The sequence below is a fragment of the Phyllostomus hastatus genome, unplaced genomic scaffold, assembly GCF_019186645.2.
Source record: "Phyllostomus hastatus isolate PE091 unplaced genomic scaffold, TTU_PhHast_1.1 phas_contig_86, whole genome shotgun sequence".
Lineage (NCBI taxonomy): Eukaryota > Metazoa > Chordata > Mammalia > Chiroptera > Phyllostomidae > Phyllostomus > Phyllostomus hastatus.
Window position 1 is genome coordinate 47,220,216 of NW_025333977.1, and position 24,489 is coordinate 47,244,704.

At 37.3% G+C, this 24,489-nt stretch overlaps 1 protein-coding gene across 1 annotated transcript in view; it reads left to right on the forward strand.

The window, feature by feature from the left end:
- CPB1 (carboxypeptidase B1) overlaps positions 1–24,489 on the forward strand; it is a 43,329-nt gene that overhangs the window by 11,310 nt on the left and 7,530 nt on the right. The window contains exons 3-9 of the mRNA XM_045851393.1: positions 1,149–1,273; positions 12,354–12,453; positions 12,540–12,641; positions 13,473–13,574; positions 17,211–17,321; positions 17,410–17,500; positions 18,154–18,356. Of these exons, the coding sequence (XP_045707349.1) occupies positions 1,149–1,273; positions 12,354–12,453; positions 12,540–12,641; positions 13,473–13,574; positions 17,211–17,321; positions 17,410–17,500; positions 18,154–18,356 (834 nt within the window). The remainder of the gene's footprint in view (positions 1–1,148; positions 1,274–12,353; positions 12,454–12,539; positions 12,642–13,472; positions 13,575–17,210; positions 17,322–17,409; positions 17,501–18,153; positions 18,357–24,489) is intronic.

Below are 24,489 nucleotides of genomic sequence, written 5' to 3' on the forward strand. Positions count from 1 at the left end.
ATACTAAGACAGGATATACACCATTGGATTTTCCATAGATTTATCTAAAATTCAGTCATCTTAATATTTCTCCTCACCAGTTTCTATTAAACAACCTCTAAGTCTGCCTAAATTCCTTTCCAAGTTTCCAGGCAATGGCCCTAAACATCTCCACCTGTCACATCTGCAACCTGAGACTAACTTGTACACATCTACACAAGGATTGTATATGACACATAGGTAGAGAAAGACCCCCTGTCAGGCTCATCTCATGTTTTTAGGTCTTTACTCAGCTCAAGGAACAGGAAAACAGTGCCTACAGGAGACAGCATATCCTTGGTTATTATTTTTTCATGGAAAAGGGACATTTGAAACCACATATGCACAAAGAAAGTCATAGAATTGTCAAATACATCATCCTGTTATTTTTGTACATAATTTTCTTTCAATTATTATTGAGGAGAGAAGATATGTTTGATTTGCTCACTATTATATTTCTAGTCTCAGGCACAGAGCCTAGCACCTGGTGGGTCCTCAATAATAGTTGACAAATAATTGAACAAGTGAAAATGTCAGTATATCACTGGATCTTCAAAGGTGGTTTGTTTCTGGCCATAGAACCTAGATGGCCAATGTGGAAAGATACATTTTTCTGCCGTTAAGTGTCCTCCACAGGTCAGGAATGATCCTGGGTCCACACATTACTGTGATATGCACAACACTGGGTTTCCCATAAAATAAATCCATTAAAAATCAAAATGAAAAGCTCAACCTCTCTCTTTTAAATTCTGTGTCTCATCACACATTCAGCACATTTATCCATTACCACAAACATCGCTATCCCAATTAGTGACTGCTCCAAAAAATCAATAAGTAGAAAAAAATAGCTACAAAATACTGTAATTAACTAGCATTCTGGGAAATAATTATATGTTCTTCATGTTTGTTGATAATAAATTAGGGCTATGAATATATGTATAAACATTTTATTAACATCTAACTGCTTGGTCCTAATTCTTATTCACTCAAAGGATATATCTCTAAGAGATTTCATGAATAATTTGAGTTTGAAAATGACTCAATGGTGCAGAGCAATAATGCACTTGCCAATAATAGTTCACCCAATAGATTATAGGTATCCAATACAATATATATTATTCCTTACTCAGATTGACTTCTGGAAACCAGATTCTGTCACACAAATCAAACCTCACAGTACAGTTGACTTCCGTGTTCAAGCAAATGATATTTCCACCGTGGAAGACTTTCTCAAGCAGAATGAACTACAATATGAGTAAGTTTATGTCTTATAGCTACTAATATTCTCTTCCATGTATATTCTCATCTGAGACTCTAAATAACTCTGGGAAGGTAAAAATAAGACCAAGACCATGGCTTTCCCAGGGCCCCACAAATAGATCATGACAGAGTTGGCCATAAAATCCTAATATTAAGACTTCAGGCCTAGTAGACTTTGTGTTTAGCTATTGCTCTAATAAAATGGTTTTGATTATTGAACCCCAAATCTTCAATTAAATATCTGACCTGCTACTGGTTTATAGGTGATATATAGACTACAGGCCAAATAAACTGGCACTCTTTTATCAGAAAGATACAGTTTTAGTCCCAAATCATACCAAGTTTCCTTTTCAGGTGAGCAGCCAGATGTATTGTGAGCCATGAGTGCTATTCATGCTCCTTTAGATTAAGGACCAATTAGAATCAGAATGAGTGGTCTTCCTGTCCTTTTTCTCCCAAGGCCCCACTACTATATCTAATGGTAAGAGAAACATAGAGAGAAAGACTGAAAAAAAGAAGTCATTCTCCAAAAGCCTAGAGTAGAGTTGACTAAGCTGATCACACCATGTCTCCTTTCCCTAACAGCACACTGGTCCATCTAAGCTTTTTAAGGTGAGAATGTCTTCCTAAGTAGAGGCAGTTGTCCATTTTTTTACCCAACAAATAATGAGTACCTACGTATACAAAGTACCAAAAAGAATAGATACGGCCCCACCCACTTCTGGGGAAACAGACTATTAATAAAAATTGGAATAATGTGTAATAGATGTTAAAAAGAGTATAAAGCTCAAAACGCAAGAAAATAGACCAAGTCTGGGGGCTAGAAAGGGTTACCCTGATTTTTTAAGATTTAAGATGGTGCCAGAGTAGATGGATATTATACTCACTTCTTCCCAGGACAAAAGTGGAATTAACAGATAAAATATAGAAACATCAACCTGAGTAACAAACTGAAGACTGGGTGAATGGAAGTTTTTTAACCAAGGATTCATAGAAGAAGCCACACAGAGACTAGTAGGAAGCACAAAGACATGAAAAGTGATGGCCACCCTCCCATGAGCAGTGGCTGAGATTCTGGAGGGATATCTCAGCTATAGGAGGTACACCCTGAGAAGTGTGGGGGCTTAGCTCCAAGGTGGGTTCTAAAGCCCAGAACACCAGAGCCAAGAAGAGATGGCCACATAACATCAGATTGTGAAAATCAGTGAGAAATGATCTGCCAGGGAGAAATGAAAGTACACTAGAAAAACAGGTGTCCTCTTAAAAGGCCAACCCACAAAATTTCATTCACAACCACTCAACCTGGGATCAGGTGAAGTGAGGGCAGAGTGGACTAGAGTCATCTGAAGAGAGACTAGGTTTTGTGGCTTTACAGAGACAGTGAAAGGACAGCCACCAGATTACCTGTGCTAAGTCACTTTCCCATACAGCAGATACCATTGTTTTTGGGTGGAGCTCTCCCCTCCATATGGTATCAGCTTATAATAAATCAATAACACCACCCTCTAGACTCCCTGTAGCTTCACCCCTGCAAAGATTGTGCCCTGCGGAGAAGTCAGCTATCTGGGTTGGAGTGTAGAGATCTGGACCAACTCAGGAGGTATCAGTGAGTGTGTTGTGTGGCTCTGGGGTGGGGGCCACAATTCTACCTTCCCCGAAGCCTCACTGGCACCTCCCCCTTACAGAAGATCCATTAGACCCATCCTCCTAATTCCGAGAGGCCCTGCCCTGCTGAGATAGGTTCCTGGCAAAACTATGGGACAGGTTGAGTTGTGTGATTCTAAGAAAGGGGACATTTTCTCCTCATATGACTGAGCAATACAGAGCCCTCCCCTTATAGGCTGAATCTTGGTCTGGTTGGACCCGATAAACTCTGCTAGCTTCAACCTGATTACTCCCTCAGACACCACCCCACCACAAAGGTGTATGAACACCTGACAGGTGGTAGCTAGACCTCATATGACTGAGCAATACAGAGCCCCGGCACATCAGCTGAGTGGCCTTAAACACACCACTGTTACGACATTTGTAACTGTAGCAATCTGATGAGCACTTTCCCCGACCTGATGATTTATTAAGAACCTACCTCACAAAGTTTGAGTATCACCAGAGGCTCTTGCAGTGATGAAGCCTAACAAGAGCTGATAGGCAGAGGCAGGCAAAGGCAGACCTTGAGGTGCCTTGGGACTTTTGCAGATCTGTCCCCAGGCTTGGTGCTGGTAAAAGCTGGCATTGGCGTGCAGCTTAGTTCTTCCTGCACACATGAAGGTGATGCAGAGACAGCCACAAACTGTGGATCACTTTATAGCTACAAACAGGTTGCCCAGGGCCAATCAGTAGCAGCCTCTGACATCAACCTGCACAAGAGTCTCTCCCTATAGGCCCCAAAACAAATACACCCAGTGGCCAGTTTCAGACACTATCAGAGAAAGATACAATTAGTTTCACAAGTGGCATATCCAAAGAGAGAACTCAGCAGGAACCACAACCTGCAGCAGTGAGTTCTGCTTTGTGTGGTCAACACCTGCGAAGCAGCTCATACACTGAGGTACAGGTCAATCTTCATAGGCATCCAGCCTGAGGGTCAACCCATGCATAAACCAACCAATATAATCGAGATTTAATTTTAAAAGGAGGGACTACATAACCCACAAAAGGGAAACTCTGGAGCACCAATTCAGGAGATCAAAGAGACTATTCTACTGTGTCCCACAGGATACTCACTACACAGGCCACACCATGAAGACTGGCAGTCATAACAGGTCTATCTAATACATAGAAACAAACACAAGGTGGTAGCCAAAATGGATAGACAAAGAAACAAGTCCCAAATGAAAGAGCAGGAGGAGTCTCCAGAAAAATAGCTAAATGAAACAGAGGCAAACAACTTATCAGATATAGAGTTCAAAGTAATGGTTATAAAGATGCTCAAGGAATGCAGTGAGAACTACAACACTATGAAAGAGGACATAGAAGCCATGAAAAAGGATGAGTTGGAAGTGAAGAATACTGTATCTGACATGAAGAATAAACTGGAAGGAAGAAAAAGTGGGTTGGATGAGGCAAAGGATCAAATCAGTGATTTGGAAGGCAAGGTAAAAGAAAACACCCAATCAGAGAAGCCAAAAACAAAAAACAAAAAAAAAGATAAAAAAAAAATAAGAATGGTTTAAGGGACCTTTAGGACAACATGAACTGTAACAACATTCATATCCCATGTGTGCAAGAAGAAGTGAGAGAGCAAGGAATCAGAAACCTATGTGATGAAATAATGACAGGAAACTTGCCCTACCTAGTGAAAGAAAAAGACACACAAGTCCAGGAAGCACAGAGAGTCCCATACAAGAGGAATCCAAAAAGGTTCACACCAAGACACCTCATAATTAAAATGGTAAAGGCTAAAGACAACGTGCAATAAGAGAAAAGCAGTTAATTACCTACAAGGAATCTCCCATCAGACTGTCAGCTTATTTCGCAATAGAAACATTTCAGGTCAGAAGGGACTGGCATGAAATATGCAACATGATAAAAAGCAAGGTGTGAGAACAGGAGTACTTTACCCACTTTACCCAAGAAGGCTATCATTTAAAACTGAAAGAGAAATAAAAAGCTTCCCAGACAAGAAAAAACTAAAGGAGTTCATAACTACCAAACCAGCATTACAAGAAATGTTAATGTGTCTTTCTGAATAAGAAGATAAAGAAGAAAAAGAGTAAGAAGATGAAGAAGGTGAAGAAAGGAGGAGGAGAAAGAAGGAAGAAGAAGAAGAAGAAGAAGAAGAAGAAGAAGAAGAAGAAGAAGAAGAAGAAGAAGAAGAAGAAGAAGAAGAAGGAAGAAGAAAGAAGAAGAAGAAAAGTTATGACGAATTAAATGACAATAAACACCTATCAATATTTGCTTTAAATGTAAATGGCTTAAACGCTACAATCAGAAGACATAGGATAGCTGAATGCATAAAACCTATATACATACTGTCTACAAGAGAAACACCTCAGAATAAAAAATACCCATAGACCAAAAATAATTAGATGGAAAATGGTATTTTGTGCAAATAAAAATGAAAAGAAAACTGGGGTAGCAATGCTTATTCTAACAAAATGGATTTTAAAACAAAGGCTGTAGTAAGATTAAAAAATGGACACTCTATAATGATAAAAGAAGCAATCTAACAAGAGGATATAGCTCTTGTAAACATTTATGGACCCAGCGCAGGAGCATCTAAATATATAAAGCAAATCTTCAAAGATATAAAAGAAGAGATCAACAGCAATACACTAATAATAGGGATTTTCACACATCTTTGACATAAATAAACAGATCTCCCAGACATAAAATCAACAAGGAAACAGCTGCTTTAAAGGACACACTAGATTAGATGGATTCAATTGATATCTTCTTACCATTTCACCCCAAAGCAGCAGAACACATATTCTTCTAAAGTGCACACAAAACATTTTCTAGAGTAGACCACATGTTAGGACACAAAATGAGTCTCAACGAATTTAAGGAGATTGAAATCATATCTAACATCTTCTCTGATCATACTGGTATGAAATTGGAAATCATCCCACACACACACACACACAAAAACAGAAAAAACAAAAAGACATGAAAACTAAATTAAATAACATGTTATTAAACAACCCATATGTTCATAATGAGATCAAGCAAGAAATCAAAAGAGATTTTGAAAAAAATGAAAATGAGAACACAACAACCCAGATACATTGGAAATGGCCAATGCACTCCTAAGAAAGTAATTCATAGCATAACAGGCCTAGCTCAAAAAAAAAAAAAAAAAAAAACCACAAGAAAAATTTCTAACAATCTAACTTTACATTAAAGGAACTGAAAAAAACAATAAACAAAATGCAAAGTGAGCATAAGAAAGAAAATAGTAAAGATCAGAGTGGAAATCAACAAAATAGAGTCTAAAATAAAACAATACAAAAGATCAGTGAAACCAAGTAGTGATTCTTTGACAAGGTAAACAAGATTAACAAACCTTTAAACATACTCATTAAGAAAAAGAGAGGACCCAAATAAATAAAATCTGATATAAAAGGGGAGAATAACAATTTTTGCCAAAGAAATACAAAGAATTTTAAGATACTTTGCAAACAACTATATGAAAGAAGAATGCAGACTGGTGCAGCCACTATGGAAAGAGTATGGAGATACCTCAAAAAATGAAAAATGGAACTGCCTTTTGACCTAGCAATCCACTTCTGAGAATATATGCAAAGAAACCTGAGACATTGATTCAAAATTATATATGCACCCCTATATTCACTGCAGCATTATTTACAATAGCCAAGATCAGGAAGCAGCCCAAGTGCCCATCAGTAGATGAGTAGATAAAAAGGCAGTAGTCATTTACACAATGGAACACTACTTAGCTATAAAAAAAACAAGGAAATCTTACCTGTTTTTGACAGCATGGATGGACCTGGAGAGTATTATATAAGTAAAATAAAGCAGTCTGAAAAAGATGAGTACCATATGATTTTATTTATATGTAGAATCTAATGAACAAATTAAACAAACAAAATAGAAACAGACTCATAAATATAGAGAACAGACTGACAGCTGTCAGAGGGGAGAGGAGGCTTAGTAAAAAAGGTAAAGAGAATAAGGAAAGAAAATAAACCTCCTAGACACAGACAGCAGTATGGTGGTTACCAGATGGAAATGGGGGTTGGGGGAGGTACAAAAGGGTAAAGACGGGATAAATTATGATGGAGACTTAACTTGGGGTGGTCAACATGCAATACAACATACAGGTAATGTATTATAGAATTATACGCCTAAAATCTATAAAAGTTTATTAACTGATGTCACCTCAATAAACAACAACAACAAAATTTAAATGGCCATCCTAAGAAATGAGGCTTCAGCTGAGCACTGAAAGATGAGCAGGAATTAGCCAGACAATGATATGAACCAGTCATGCTCTACCAGGGGTGTCCAACTCATGGCCTGAGGGCCTCATGTGGCCCAGGATGGTATGAATGTGGCCCAACACAAAATCATAAATTCACTTAAAACATAAAATATTTTTGTGATTATGTGTCGCAATGTATTTAATGTATGGCCCAAGACAACTTTTCTTCTTCTCATGTGGACCAGAGATGCCAAAGGTCAGACTCCCCTGCTAGGCAGAAAACAGACAATATGCTAAGGCTTAGAACTGGGAGAAACCATGTCAACCTAGAGGGAAGGAGAAAATGAGGCCTTAGTTCAAAGCAGAGTTTTTCCTCCAGGGAAGGGGTGAGCATGGAGCAAAGGGACAGTCTCAGACTCTATCCTAAACATTGAAATGTTTATCCAACAATCCCCTACCACGAGATCATCTTCATTATATTTTGATAAAATGTGATCTACATAATTTTAACATAAAATTTCTTATTTTTCATATCTTAAACATATAGAGTAGCATTTATGCTACTGAATATGTCAGAATTTTCATTTGTAAAATCTGTACACATGTGCATTGCATGTGCATAGCAATGCAATGCACAAAGCTATGCATTGTGTCAAAGCATAACACAATGATTTGAAAAAATCATTGCTTTGAAAATGCTTTACAAATGCCTTGAATGTTTTGAATAATGCTTTGAAAAAAAAAAAGTAGACCAGATTCAAATCCTGGCTCTGCAACCTCCTGGTGGTATGATCTTGGAAATTTGCTTGACCTTTCTGATCTTCAGCTTCCTTCTCTATAAAATGAGGATATGATGCCTCTCTCAAAGAACTGCTGTGAAGACAAAACACAACAATGTGTAAATAAACTGCAACTGATATTCCTATTGCTAAGAATGCTATGGTTTAGATTTATACAAAGAGGGAAATTACACATTTTTAAAGGTCAACAAAAAGTATATGTTTAACCCCATTATCATGTTTTGCATAGCTTAGCTATCTGCTTCTGCCTGTGGAAAGTAAAAATTTGACCTTAAGAGTTGACTGCCTTTTAAAAACAAAAATATAACAGAATAAATTTCAAAATGCAACTGTCATTTTTGTGACAATTTGCTCTTCTTATTACACTAGGAAGGACTTTTAAATTCCTAGCCTATAGGAGCCTTTGGTAAGATTTTAAAGATGAGAGTTTCTTTATAATTCTTTAAGAAAAAAAGATCAGTGACCATAAGCTAACCCTAGTCACCTGACTGATGCCCATACTACTCATATCACAAAGTAGTAAAATGGCTTCTAATCATACACCAATCTCTTTGTATCAGACAGAAAAGTTACATACATTTATAGTGGGTAAACTTTTGGGGAATTGTGTATGAACATTGTCTCATGTAGAACACAGGACATTCCCTAAGGGCTGAGATCTTGTTAATTTTTGCTTCTGTATTCACTGTGGAGCACATTTGTAGCATATAATTTTTTAAATATTAAATAATAATAAGTCCCTAGAAATCCTGGAGAAGCACACCAGCAATATCCTTCCCCGGGATGCAAGCAGTCCCTGTGCATCCCATTATTACCTCATATGGTAACTAATTTGTATTTGGATGATTTCCTGCCGGCAAGAATCTGCAGTTGTGTTTGTATACAATAGGAACCATCTACTGCACAAGTTCCACCAAAATAGCTTTTCAGAGATTTCTGTGATTCCAACCCTCTTCTCCAATACTTGGATCATTTGGCAACTTTAATCAGATTCTGAATTATCATGGGACAAAATTCACAATGTACCCCCACCCAGAAAAATAACTATTTTTAAAAGCTTATGTTGCACCCTTAGATACAGAAAGACTATGAATTCAGTGGTGCCAATATCCAATCCAGGGAGAGACTTATTATTCCTAAATGCCTATAACATCATTTATCTACATCTTTCAGATTCTCACAGGAAAGTGCCCTCACAGAACATAGGTACATAATAGTGTTCTTCAGTAGCAATGCGCATGCAGTCCAGGAACCCAGCAAGTACTCCTTTGTCAGGAATCTGAAAGGCGAGAACTAAGTCATGTCTCTCCTTCTCAGGCATTGTATTCCTTGCTTTGTTGGGAGCCCCTGTTATCTTATTTGCCTGCATTTAAAAAAATAAAGGTGCATAGCACTATAAAAGGAGCATATAAAAGTATAAAACAGTGTACGTGCCTCTGTATTTTGGAGCTGTAATGTGGTCTCTATTACATTAAGAGGCATTGTTTTAATCTCCAAGAATAGGAGCTCATTATTTAGTAATAATATTTTGTAATATAGCTAAAGTAGTACTTTGTCCTAAATCTAATAACATCAAATAATCATAGGGCTGGAAAGATCATTTGAGGTCAATTCCCTGCCTTCAGGCAAAAGTCAGCACCACATTTCAACCTCATTCTGATGCTATTTTGCAAGTTACTAGAGGATACTTTTACTCTTAGGCATCATCTTAAATTTACCCTTTTTATGCTTCTTTGTCCTGGTTATTGATGAAAATGTTTAATATTTAACACAGTAATAATGCTAACAGAATATCTCATCTTAGTACCAAACAGAACACCAACCCCCACATAGTCACTGTTTCTCCTAAATAATTTGCATTTGAGGGCTTGGGTGCAGGAGAAGGGCTGCAATGTGCTGTGAGAGTTCTGCAGCCCCTGCCACTCAGGGCTGGTTCCTGATAGGTCAGAGATCATCGCCATGGTTATGGTCTTAGATACAAATGTCTAGGGAAAGTCTTGAGGCTGTGGAATGCCTGAGAGCAATTAACTGATGACTTCTTTTCTCTGGGCACCCACTAAGAAACTGTATGACTGAGATGCTATATTTCCTGCTCACTGACCGTGGAAAATCTTGTTAAAATGAAAATAGATGTCATTTACTGTTTCCTCTTCGATTTTTAGTTTTGTCATTTGATCAAAGAAGTTCATCCTTGTGCTAGGCAAGGATGAACTCTTCTTTTAATTTGATCATCTTAGGATGTAATTTCTTTCTTAAAAGTTTCTGCTTACTAATTTTGTTTATTTTCACTTATATTTGAAAATCATTTCCTAAACTATCTCTATTGTAAACACTAGTTTCCTCTGTGCTTTTCTGAATTTTATGAAAATGTTAACTACAAACTTGACCATAGTTTCTTTTTTTTTTTTTTTCATAAACCTTGGAAAACATCTATGTAAATGACCAAGGCCTATGCATTTGAGTCAAATCATTGCATCTTAGAAATGAAAAAAAAAACATTAAGTACCAGCTAACCAAATGCTCTTATTCTAAAAATTATAAAATTAAGACCCAGAGATTAAATTAATTTTCTGAATCCTATTTATGCGTTAGGCAAAACTACGACCCTGATCTTTGATTTCTAATTTAGGATTTCTTCTACTTCTACTTCCTTCCCTAACGATTCAAGTAGGTGTTGAATATAATTATGGGTCTTACTATAATCACTGTCCCTAACTACAGTAGGCAGAATGATGATCCCTCCGAAATTTATATATCCTAATCCCCAGAACATTTGAACACATTATGCTAATTGGCAAAGAGGCGTTAGTGTTGTGGATGGAATTAATGTTGCTAAGCAGCTGAACTTAAACTAGGTGCAGTATCTGAATTGTCCAAATAGGTCTACTGTAAACACAAAGGTCCTTGAAGTTGGAAGAGGGAGGCATAAGCAGAGGTCAGTGATGCCATGTGAGAAGGACTTGAGCCACTGTTGCTGACTTTGAAGATAGAGAGGAGAGCAAGGGCCCAAGGACTGTGCGTCTAGCAGGTGGAGAGGGCAAAGGGTCAGATTCTCCCCTAGATCTTCCAGAAAGGAACTCAGCCCTGCTGACTCCTCAGTTTTAGCCCAGAGAGACCTATGTTGGACTTCCCCCCTACAGAAGTGTAAAGTAACAAATTCATGCTGTTTGTGGTAGTTTACAGCAGCCATAAAAACTAACATACTAACAAAATATTAATGATGGCTCATCAGAAAAGTTCCCTTCCACAGGGTAAATTTTAAAATCTGTTCCTTTTCTTTAAAAACAACAACAACACTACCTTAAGACAGTATTTACCTTTTGCTAGGAAGCAAATATCAGTTAGCATTATTTGATTTCATTTTCTATAAACAGTCACAAGTTCATGTCCAAGTTAACCAAATGAAGGAGACCAAGAAGGGGGAGGCTCAGAGACTGATTCAGCCATACTTCTTCAGAACGCCCTTGGGTCAGCCGGAAGAGAAGTAGACTTTTGATGTGGGGCTGAAAGGCTCAGTGTGTCAGATAAAAACATTTCAAAGCTTGACAGTGGTTAACAGAAGTTTCTGGTACCTGGCCCCTGCCCATAATATTCACAGTGCCATGATCAAGGGCATTAATGCTCATAAAATTTTGTCCCTTCCGGACATACTTCCCATTTAAAAGTAGCAAAGAAATGAAGGCACATATACACACACCCTCAGGCCTGCCTCTGATAGCAGGAACTTTCACCTGAACAATCATTTATAGAAATAAGCAGGCCTCAAAAGCTCTATCACTAATTTTCACATTACCTTGCTACAGAGCCATTCTTAGGTTACTTTAAACAGTTGAAAGACAGGCAAGCAGAAACTACGTCTTAAACCCAGTATTCTTTTGTCTAATAAATCCTCTGCTTGTTAATATTTCTGAATTTCCATCCATCAAGTTATTTTTCTCAAAAACATAGAGAAAGAACTCAGATGACAACTGTCCCAGTTTACTTGGGACTGCCCAGGTTCCTGGGACATGGAAATTAGTGCTAACAACCAAGTGTCCTGAGGAAGAAGGACCACAAACAGGGCTCAAGTGCATACTTTTGTGTGGCATCCCATGGCCCTGACCTAGAATGCCCTTGGTACCAGGATAAAACATTTTTCAAGTGTTGGGTCCTAGGCCACCCAGGAAGAAGAGCCTGCCTTGCTCACATTCTACAATATCTTTCTCAGTGATGTACTCATCATTTGTGAAAATCAGCTGAAGCTGAAGGACATTAGGAACTATCACAGAACGCAAGTAACTCTATGGAGAATGTATTATACCACCTATTAATGCAGCGACGCTGGGTTTTCACATGAGTTCATCGGGCAATACACTAATATTCACAGGAGCACCCATTTTGGTTTATTGCAGGGTATTGATAAGCAACCTGAGATCTATGCTGGAGGCTCAGTTTGATAGCCAAGTCCGCGCAGCTGGACACAGTTACCTGAAGTACAACAACTGGGAAACGGTATGAAGTGCACATGATTTAGTCAGACATTCCTTTGGGAGTCGAACCAAGAATATCACATTAATCCACATGGTTCTTTTTGATAGATAGAGGCTTGGACTCAACAAGTTGCCAGTGAGAATCCAGATCTCATCTCTCGGAGTGCAATCGGCACCACATTTGAAGGACGCACTATGTACCTCCTCAAGGTAATTACTTTTAACCATGACCTTGCCAAATCTGAGGGTTTTAAATCAATGAATTCTACACATTAACATCTGTTTCACAGATATGCTCATCCTGAACATTGTTATAATTCTGTCCCTGCCTATATCCCCCAGGGAATCAGATTCCCTGGCTTCTTTTATCATACGTGGATTTTTAAATCATTATGTTGATTTATTCAAAAGGAAAAATACAGTAAAATAGATGTCCTATAAATTTAACCACATTTCTCTAAGCAATGTAAATGATCATCTACCTTGATGAAATTCTCCTCTCCCAGATGTAGTTTGCAAATCCATTTGCTAAAAAGGTTCACAAACTTCATGTCTATCAAACAACATTACAAAATGTATCAACGATTTGTTTCTGTCACCCTCTAACATCATTTAGGTCATATAATTCTAATGAAGAACATAAAAAGACAAGGAATAAGTGGGAGAGAAGGGAAAATTCTTACAAGATTAGCAACAATCATAATTACTTCTCATTACTTATCCAGTCCTGGTCATGTCTCTTAATCATAGCCGCTGAGAATAACCTTCACATGACAATTAAGCAGAGTAATCAAGCATCTTCTGAAAATATAAGCTTGTCAAGCTTAATAAAAATAATAAACAGCCATGTAAACCTTCAGTTCAAATACAGTGGGTGTGTAGAGGCGAGAATGTACTGTGCTAGTATTACGTTTTAACTTAATCACGGAATATATCTCTTGCTGGTATCAAGTTTCACCTGTTGAGTTCAAAGCTCAGAAACACAGTGAATGTTAAGCCCTGAATGTGATGAAATCTGAGTTTCCCTTTTGTTTGCAATAGGTGGGCAAACCTGGACCAAATAAGCCTGCCATTTTCATGGACTGTGGTTTTCATGCCAGAGAGTGGATTTCCCCAGCATTTTGCCAGTGGTTTGTGAGAGAGGTCAGTACATAGAATGATTTTGTGCAGAGGGTAATAGAAATTATTTTACTTCAATCAATTCCTTATAAGCTAGCTATAATAAAAGAATAATAACAGAAAAATTATAATTTTAAGTTCCCATTTTTGGATATTAGTTTCAACTTTCACCAAAAGAACTTAATAAGGCAAGATTTTTAAAATAAAACAGAAAATTTTATTTACTTGAATTTCACTCACCTGAACTTTCACACCCACCTTTGGTGGAGAGGCCAATTGGTAGTATAGTGGATAAAAGCTAATGATTGTGTATAAACCACTAACTTGATCATTACCCCCTGAATAATAATGATTGCCTGTTTTGGAATAAAAGAAAACAGCATAAAAGGAAGGTGGGTCAAGGGTGGGAAGTGGGATGGCTGGGATGGGGCAGTGGCAGGGAGAAAATGGAGACAACTGTAAAAAAGAAGACAGAAAACAGTATAAGTGGTCCCTACTCTAAATGATACTGTTTTCATTCTTTACAATTATAACAATAATATGTATTTGAAAGCCTTTTAAAAACTAAAATTTTTATATTTCCATGAGCCCTATTAATATAAATAGATGATTAAGTAGATAAATAAAAGGGGAGGAAGGAACAAATCTTTCTTACAGAATCACAACTAATAGCTGTACAAAGATTGAGCAAGATAGAAAATCACCACTAGAACACCACAGGTATAATCAATTCAGGGAAATCACTGGATGGGTGTGAAAATCAGGGGGTAAAACTTTAAAGAGAAACAGAGTATTTACAGTCTCAAAAGTATCTCCTCAAAAATAATGTATCAAATTAAAAGGTAAAATTGACAGTTAAGAAACGTAGCACAAACTACCTTAATCAAATGATCCAAGTTAACACCACCAGTGCTAACACACATAATCAATACAATGTACCTTCTGATATTACCCGCTGAACAGGCACATTGTCTTTGTGGTATTCTTCCCCAAAATGCATAACCTCTCTCTAATTAATTATCTTTAAAAATCAGAGAAGCACACTTAAGGTACTTTCTGAAAAAATAATGAGACCAGTACTCTTCAGCAGAAGAGTCAAATCATGAAAGACAAAGACAGACTGAGGAACTGTCACAGATAAGAAGGGACTAATGACACAAGACAACCAAATGCCATGTGGGATCCTAGAACAGAAAAAGGACATTAGCAGAAAAACTGGTGGAATCTGAGTAAAGCCTGCAGCTTCGTTTATAGCATTGTACCAAAGCGCGTCACTGTGATCAGGTGCCATGGCTATGTGAAATGGTAACGTGAGGGAAAGCTGAGTGAAGGGTGTATGGGAACTCCCGCTACTCGCAATCTTCTATAAGGCTAAAATTATTTAAAAATTTAAGGTTTAAAATATTAAAGTGCTTTAAAATATAAGAATACTATTATATACAATATAATTCATGTGAAGCACTTCTTTCTCTATTTGCATGGTTTAGGTTTCAAGATGTTTTATGTATCTACTTGGTACCATTTAACTTCAGTGGGTGTTTCACCATCTAGAATGAAAGTTCATCAGTTCTAGAATGAAAGAACTTTTATCAGTACTTTGATTCTCTCCAATTGCAGACCACTGAAAGAACATGGTTCTACAGCTCCTCCAACCTAAAAAGCCCATGCTTTACCATGTGTTATTATACTGAACATGAACACAGAGAGTCACAAAGAGTATTTAAAAATTATTAATCCACAGAAGCCTTAAATATCATAAAGTCTATTTAAGCAAGGCTAGGAAACAGTTAAATTTAAAACAATTCTGGAGCTGAGGGAATGTGACTAAGAGAGCATAATAAATCAGCATGAGATGCATTCATAGAAAAGTGTCCACATTACTTAGCATGTAGAACTACTCCAGTCCCTTAACAGAGTTTCACTCTGAAGAAAGAAGGGTAAGAAGAATACTTCCATCATTGTGCAGTTTGGGGCCTGAGAGGCTCCCCAGAATTCATCAGTGCAAACTCACTTTATAATGGAAGAGTTTCTCATTTTTCTTCCATGATGGACATTCTGGTGAGAACATCTACAGGAAGTTTTATAGAAATTAAATAAATTTTCTAGATGATATTATGAGAAACATGCATAGCCACCCACAGACATTCCTTACTTATGAGAATGGATCTCACCCTCATATCCTGCTAACTTTGAAAAAAAGTTATTGCAGTTACTATTGCAAAGGAAGTGTGAATATACCCAAATGTATGTGCAGAAAAAGTCCAGACATTTTTTAAAGATTTTATTTATTTATTTCTAGAGAGAGGGGAAGGAAGAAAGAAAGAGAGAGAGAGAAACACCAATGTGTGGTTGCCTCTCACACCCCCAGCTGATAACCTAGCCAACAACCCAGGCATGTGTCCTGACTGGGAATCAAACCAGCAAACCTTTGGTTCACAGACCGGCACTCAATCCACTGAGCCACACCAGCCAGAGCCAGCCATTGTTAATATAATAAGAATGGTGTCACATCCATGTAATCTGTCAGCCAAGGAGAATGGACTGGAATGTACATGCCGGAACAATGACAACTTCAATGTACTAGTCAGTGGAGGCAGTAGACACCACTGAGTTAGCATGTTTACTGTGTGGTCGTTGCATTCAAAATGACTGAGCAAGTAGAGCAACAGCTCTGCATCAAATTTTGCATTAAGCTTAAATATTCCTCTGTGGAAACTATTCAGATGATTCAAAAGGCCACAGCTATGGACAACTGGTGACTGGCAGCTTCATCATGACAATGCACCCACTCACACATCACATCCCATGCAGAGTTTTTTTGGGGAAACATCAAATCACCCAGGTGACTTAGCCACTCTACAGCCCAGATTTGGTGCCCTGTGACTTTTGGCTTTTCCCAAAACTAAAATCACCTTTTAAAGGGAAGAGATTTCAGACCATGAATGAGATTCAGGAAAATGATGGGGCAGCTGATGGAGTTTGGAAGAACTGTGTGAGGTCCCAAGGTACCTGAAGGTGCCTACCTCTTCAGGGCACTAAGGTATCACTGTCCTATGCACAATGTTTCTTGAATCTTGTATCTTCAATAAATGTCTCCATTTTTCATATTACATGGCTGGATACACTCTGGACAGACCTAGAAAGTTCTTTAAAAGTCTTTAATTTTGTTAAATCTTTATTCATCTTTAAAGTTAAAATAAAAAATAATAATTAAGCCCTGGCTGGCATAGCTCAGTGGATTGAATGCGGGCTGTGAACCAAAGTGCCGCAGGTTCGATTCCCAGTCAGGGTACATGCCTGGGTTGCAGGCCATGACCCCCAGCAACTGCACATTGATGTTTCTCTCTCTCTCTCCTTCTCCTTCCCTTCCCTCTCTAAAAATAAATAAATAAAATCTTTAAATAATAATAATAATTATTATTATATGGATTACATAGAGATAAAATAGAGTATCCTGAAAACAGAAAAATTAGAAACAGGTATTTTAAACAAAACTATCAGTAGTATTTCACTAATGGCTTTTTAAATATTAATAACATCTGCCTTAATAAAGAATAAGCTTTCATTACCAAAGTCAACATTCATCCAGTCTATGTAAATTTTAACAGCATCAAACATTCCATTTTTTTCATGAAATTCTGCTTCATATTTCATACACAGGCTGTCCGCACCTATGGACGTGAGATCCACATGACAGAATTTCTCGAAAAGTTAGACTTTTATGTCTTGCCTGTGTTCAATATTGATGGCTACATCTACACCTGGACAAAGGTATATGAATCAATACTGAGAGGCACTAATCAAATTAAAACCAAACACTCTCTATTGTACTTGTTCTAACCATATAACCTACTTTCAGAACCGAATGTGGAGAAAGACCCGCTCCACATATGCCGGAACTCAATGCATTGGCACAGACCCCAACAGGAATTTCAATGCCGGTTGGTGCAGTAAGTATCTGGCTGACCATTTTCATGTATCTGTTGAGAAACATAGGAGGAAAATTAACATAGGAAATACAACAGTGCCTAAAAGAAAAATTATAAAATTTTATAGAGTTCTAACTTCTGAAAACATAGGTATTAAAGTTTATTTATTCAGTCAATAAAAAATGTATTGCATGTTATATTGTGTTCCCAGCTGTGCTCAATGCCAGAAAGATAAGACTGAACAAACCAGACATAATCCTACTACTTGTGGAAGAGCTAATCTAGAGGAGACCATGGTTAAATAGTTATTTAAATAAAATTGTGATATAATTATAATTTTGTGATTTGACTGTCAAATGATTACAATAATATGGAAATTTCTCACGAATATTAATTTTTACACTATATTGTCTGACTGTATAATACTACAGAGGGAAACATTGCTGATTTCAAATGTAATTTATTACTCTGTTAGCTTAAAAACATACTATCCTAATCTCATGACTAAATGTGTACATATTTTATAATGTATACATACATGAGGATGATTATAAATAGTTCTGTGAAAAACACTTATTTTTTAACTTTCTAATTTGAAAGTTTGAAACATGTCTTGTGAGAACTTCAATAGATGATCATTTACCAATAACGACAATATATGTTTTTTTTTTCAGAAAAAGGAGCCTCTCAAAATCCCTGTGATGAAACTTACTGTGGACCTGCTGCAGAGTCTGAGAAAGAGACCAAGGCCCTGGTGAATTTCATCCGCAGCAACCTGTCTTCCATCAAAGCATATCTGACCATCCACTCCTACTCCCAGATGATGCTTTATCCTTACTCCTATGATTACAAACTCACAGAGAACAATGCTGAGCTGGTAAGTAGTCATGACAGTAGACATGGTATTGCACTCTTGGAATTTTTTAACTTTTATTTCTGGAAAACAAACTATAAGAACCATTTCTGCAAGTCCCATTAATGATTTTTGGTAACAGAAGCAAAAACTTAGAACAGATTTATAGGGGATCGAAAATGGGCTAAATAAATTAGCTAAGAGAAGTATGATTTTGATGCAGGGAATGGTCCCCGACAGGTGGCTTATTCGCTAATCTTCAGAATGACAATCGTTCCACCTCCTCCTGCTTCACCACAGCCCTGACTCACATGATGATTTTGGAGGCCTCTGGGATGATCAACAAAGTGCCTTCATCTCATACGTAATGTTAATCAGAAAGTCAACTTCATCAGGTTGCCTTGAGCTGGAGCTGACATAGGCAGCGCATGGCAGATGTCATTAGGAATGCGGCACATTTGGTTGATGTGGGTTAAGTGATGAGATCCTAAAATTACCTATTTCACTGTTTGACTAGGTGAGACACAAAAGTAAATCAATGAAAAAATGACGTGAATGAGTCCTTACTAGATATAGGAAATAATGTAAAAACCTTAATATACTTGACTCAAAAACTAGCAATCTTATTGAAGGATCAAGATATAACTATATGAAAAGTTAAATTATATAATTAACAAATACCACATATCAATGCATATTTTTAAAGAAACAGGTTTGAATTCTTCAAATAATTTTTTTAATTTATGAAACATCTGGCTGCCAGAAGTTGGAACCAGTGATCTAAAAGAACAAGTATAAGATTTAAAGCATTTGAGTTATGCCAAAAAAAAAAAAGAGTATCCCACTTAGTGACACAGATATTTGGCTTACCTAAACACATAAATTTGAAGACCCAGTAACTTTAGCAACTGGGAATTATTGTTTTGTACTTTCAGACTCAGTCTTTCAGAGACAAAATCAAACATGTAATGCTGTAAATATTTTGTGAAGAGCAAAATGGAAAAATAACTCAGCCTCTTAAAAAAATGACAGCTAATACAATAGTTAGCCAGGTCCTTCTTTTAAAAAAAAATATGCTATTTTCCAAAAAGCTCTCTGTTTTCCTTATCTGTTTCCAAAACACAAAGGAAAACACCATTAGTGGAACCATTAAATACTTCAGTTTTCCAGTCATAGTCGGTCCATCAGTGTTCCCAGTGGGCGCTGACAGGCTTGCCATCCCAGAGGTGGGGGTTGGGTGTCAGCTTTGCATTGCTGTCCCAGATTTCTGGCCACCAAAGGAGAGGAGGTGAGGTGTGTGGTTTGCTAAATTCATGTGAATATATTTAAATTGTACTACATTAGAAGAGAAAAGGACAAAGACAATAATAACTAAGCATCAATGAGTTAATAAGTACAATAGTAAAACTAAAATTATAAACCATATTAAGTGTCACAATAACCACAGTATCCAGTTGCAACTAGTTTTAAACATAAATTCTAAAAGACTAATGCTTAAAGTATGCTTTGGAATGGAAATGAGTCACAAAGTTTCAATATTCTTTCTTAATTTGAGAAAATATTCAAGCTCTTTTAGATGAAAACTCCGTCACTCCATACAATAATAACATAGCATCTGGGCTACTCTGAAAGTATACAGAGTATCCTTCTTAAAAAAGTCAACTTGTACTTTTAAAATCTGGTGAATAATTTTTGCTACTCCCTATTGCAGTTTTATTCGGGAAAAGACCCTGACCCAGAGTTGCCAGGTTAGCGGGCCAGTTCGCACGTGCCCCCGTGGTGGGAAGGCATTCCCTCACAGCACTGGCCGCCACCGCTCCTCTAGCAGCCACTTCTTCGTGGAAAATCAAGGAAAGAGAGGGAATAGTAAAACAGATATTAGAAATCCTGCCCTTTAAAACTGTTCGTAAATTTGAATTAGCAAAAAAGTGTAACAAGCAGAAATATATCAAAGTAAAGTTTTCACAACCTATTGTCAAAAAAACAAAAACCACAAAATAATCTTATCTTGGATATTTATTTTTATATTCACAAAATTAATACATTCAAGGAAAAGTACAGGCTGCTTCTCATCTTTTTCAGAGTATAAGATAGGTGACTACAATGCAAAAATGTAGTTGTACTGATATCACACTCATTGATTGAAAAGTTACTTTAATTTCCAATAATTTTTTCAACGATCAAACTTTAGCCTAGTAACGTAAAAGAAATATTTAAATGCCACTAGTAAAATCTAAGGTAAGTGTTATTTGAGTTATCTGGAAATCTGAATTTAGTTTGGCACTCCAAAGCAACTTTAAATCTTTTGAATAACTGAAGATCCTTTCAATCTTTTTCTTATTTTGTGTAAATCCAATTCACTTACTTCTTAAGCACATTTTCCTAGAACTCATAACTATAGCATTATTACAAATATAGCCAAAAGAGAATTTGAGTCTCTCAAAAAGAGCAATATTAGTTTTTTCATGGTTATTTGTGATGAAGATATCAAGGAAAAAGTAGTTTTTATCTAAAAAGGTGAATACTCCATTTTCTAGTGCCTCCGTATAATTCTCAGTTAAAAAAAAAAAATGTAACCCCAGAGCAGTAAACAAATGGCAGGAAAAAAATTAATGGGATAAATTCTGGGCATACTACATTATTATAGATAAGTTAGAATCTAATTAAAGGAACGCTAAGCAGATTTTTGTCTTACACAAAATTTATGTGTGTGTATATATATGGATATCTACATGATTTTAACTTCTCTGTATTTACTTATACAGTTTATAAGGTTATATTTGTTGCCAAAAAAATGCTTCAAGGAGAATAAGACTCTAGGCTGAGGGAATTATTCTATACTTACATTAGCATTCTCAGTCCAAATCTAGGACATATCGAAAGCAGAAGTCCTTTGATATCTGAGTCATGATAAAAATTTATGTGGCTTCATTCCTGAAAGGTCTTACATGTAGATTGCCTGACAATTGCTCCTATCATGAGACAAACTTCAGAAGGAAGAAAGGCAAAGATAGGAATGCAAAAGACCACTGAGGTAAAAGAACAGAAGTAACTGCATGTATTACAAGGAAGGCCACAAAAAAATATTTCTTTAGCTGATTAGTTGTTTTTTTTTTTAAAGTGTGAGGAATTGTAAGAGCATCTTACATGCATAATGCTTTGCCATTTGCAAACTGCTTTTACATCTACTATATTACTTAAAGGGAGAATAGAAAGTGCATCATGAGCTTTCAGTGGCTTAATAAACTGTCCAGTTCCTCAGTGTTGACTTCTTCAATATAAAGCTATCACTATCTTCAAAGGAAGTTTTAAGACCCAGATAAAGAATAGCATAGCTGGTGTGGCTCATTAGATTGAGTCCCAGCCTGTGAACCAAAAGGTTGCCAGTTCAATTCCCAGTCAAGACATATGCCTGGGTTGCGGGCCAAGAGGCAACCCATCGATGTTTCTCTTACTTTGATGTTTCTCTACCTCTCTTTCTTTCTCTCTTATGCTCCCTCTAAAAATAAATAAGTAAAATCTTTTAAAAATTTTTTAAATACCCAGATAAAGAATATACTTACATTTTCAAAATTCTAAAAGATAATGAAATATTAGTTTGTATGACCTCTTTATTGTCAGAGGAAATTAAAACTAGGAGACATAATCGAAAGGCTCCCAAATCCATTCATATCTTTGCATTTATTGCATATGGAGAAGTTCTCAACCTTTGATACACCTTCCCCCTTAAAGAGGACTACATGGCACTGTAGTCCTGTTTAAGGGGACTATTATTATTAATAATAATAATAATTATTATTATTATTATTACTTCTAAATTCAAAAGCAGGAACCCAGAAAAATAACAGGTCAACTAAGTATCCTGACCCACTCCCCAGACTGACCAAACAGAAAGCTGACATGCACTCACTCTACAAAGGTTCGCAAAGGGACATGCATCTCACACCACATTTCTGCATTAGAAGCACTGAATTTTACAGCTGGAAATCTTGGAATTTCTCTGGTTGTTTTCTTGTCTTCCAGCTGAGACAATAAAAGCTTGGCTAAGTCAACAACACTAATAGAGGCAGTCTAGGACCTAGAACTATGGGATCTTGAAGAATTTCCTAGGCTCCCCCAATTTTCCAAGACATACACACATATTGGTGTGGCCATGTTCCATGCTGTCACCCCATGTAGCTGTCATTCATCAAATAAAGTCTTTCCTACCACTCTCTGTCCCTGGACTTTGCTAAGGATTCACACTCATTGACTGAGGTGTTTGACTTCTCAAGGCCCAGTCTCGATGACTGTGGCTGTATTTTCATGGGTATATATTCATTTAACAGGAGAAAAATGACAGGCTTACTGAAAAATTAATAAATGACCAAAAGAGAGAAATCTCCTTCTAAAGTCTAACACCTTCTAGTCTCGTGGCACCTCACTACCGCTTACAGTTTCAGTTAATGAGGCACCAAGATAGAAATCCAGCACTTCACCCAAGCACATGAGCATGGAGCAAGACTCTTATTAGAGAAAAACATAAAAATCAGAGGGAAGGAAATTGTGATGAGGAGGTGGACAACTGCAGGGCCATGAGCACACCCAGTCATGGCCGTCCCCGAGTCCCTGCCTAACAACAGGAGTGAGGTGGCCACAGTCCCTCTGTCAGGCAGGCCACCAGCAGCTACGGCAGACAGGACTAGAGGCACAAAACATCCACTTTAGGAATTTTCTCAGAATTTGTAATCTTACTTAAAAGACAAAAAATTTTCAAATAACAACTGCAGAGTTCCTTTGATTAGAAAACTGGTTGCTGATTTACCACTATACATTTTAAGAGACTTCTTGGCCTGTTAAAATTCTCCTCTAGGGTCTGGTCAGTACATGGCTCATCAGGACATTACTAGAAATTTCATGAAGCACCTATTAAGTGCTCAGCATAAACTATGGTTCCTCCAATAGGGAACATAGGATCCCACTGGAATAAAAAGACTCAGCTACGTGATACGTACAAGAGAAGTACCGAATGGGACTTTCCAATGAGGCACAATATCAGGACTTCAGGGCAGGGAAATCGCAATGTGTGATGAAGTTATTCCGTGAAGGTTACATAGAGGAGACCCGGTTAGTTCTGAGCCTCGGAGGATGGGCAGGATGGGGTGGCTGAGGAAGGAAGAGTGCGCTAATGAACATCCCACAGTGGGACTGAAAGTGGAGTTGAGGAGGAGAAAAAGAGGGCAGGCCTGTTTTGAGTGTTCTTGTGAGAGTGGGAGTAAGGTGACCAGACTCTGGAGGAACTTGAACGTCACAATGAACATCCTGTGTCAGAGTACTGGAACCAGCAACCTGGAAAACAGGATTGCCAGGTCAAATACAGGACTCTCAGTTTCATTTGAATTTCAAAAAACAACATATAATTTTTAGTGTTTAAGTATTTCCAAATATTGCATGGGGCAGACATACTGAAAAAGTATTCTTTATTTATCTGAAATTTAAATTAAACTGGAAATCCCATTTTTTTTTTTTTTTTTGCTATATCTGGCAACCCTGCTGGTAAAGTGAGATATTTTAGCAGGATTGACCTAGCAGTAGTATTTAGGAGAGACTTATGCCATTGTCAACAGAGGAAAATAAGGATTTGGGGCAACTTTAAAACCAGTTACCAGCCCTTTTAATATTTTTTCTACAAAATACACTCTTTTACCATAATTATGTCCTATATCTGACTTTCCTTTAAACTAATGTTGCTCCTCCTGCCCCCAGGGGGCATTTGGCAGTGTTGGGGAGACATTGTTGGTTGTCATAACCGTCATGGTGCTTGGCCTGGAGCTGGTAGGGGGCAGGGGATGCTGATAAATATTCTATGATACACAGGATGGCCCCGCAGCAAAGAATTACCCAGCCCACATGTCAAAAGTGCTGAAGTTGAGAAACCCTGCTTTAAACATTGATAAGAACAGAGTCACATTCCCAGCCAAAGGTGCCTAGTTTTTACAGGATCTTACACCCTCCTCACAAATAGTTTATGATGTCCTGCAAATGTGAAGTGCAGGAGACCCTGTCCATCCCCATTCTGTAGCACTTATTTTTTAATATTTATTTGGAAAAAGCACCACTTCCACACACAAAAAAAATCTCTGGACTTTGAAACTTCAGCTGACTCATGCTTCACATT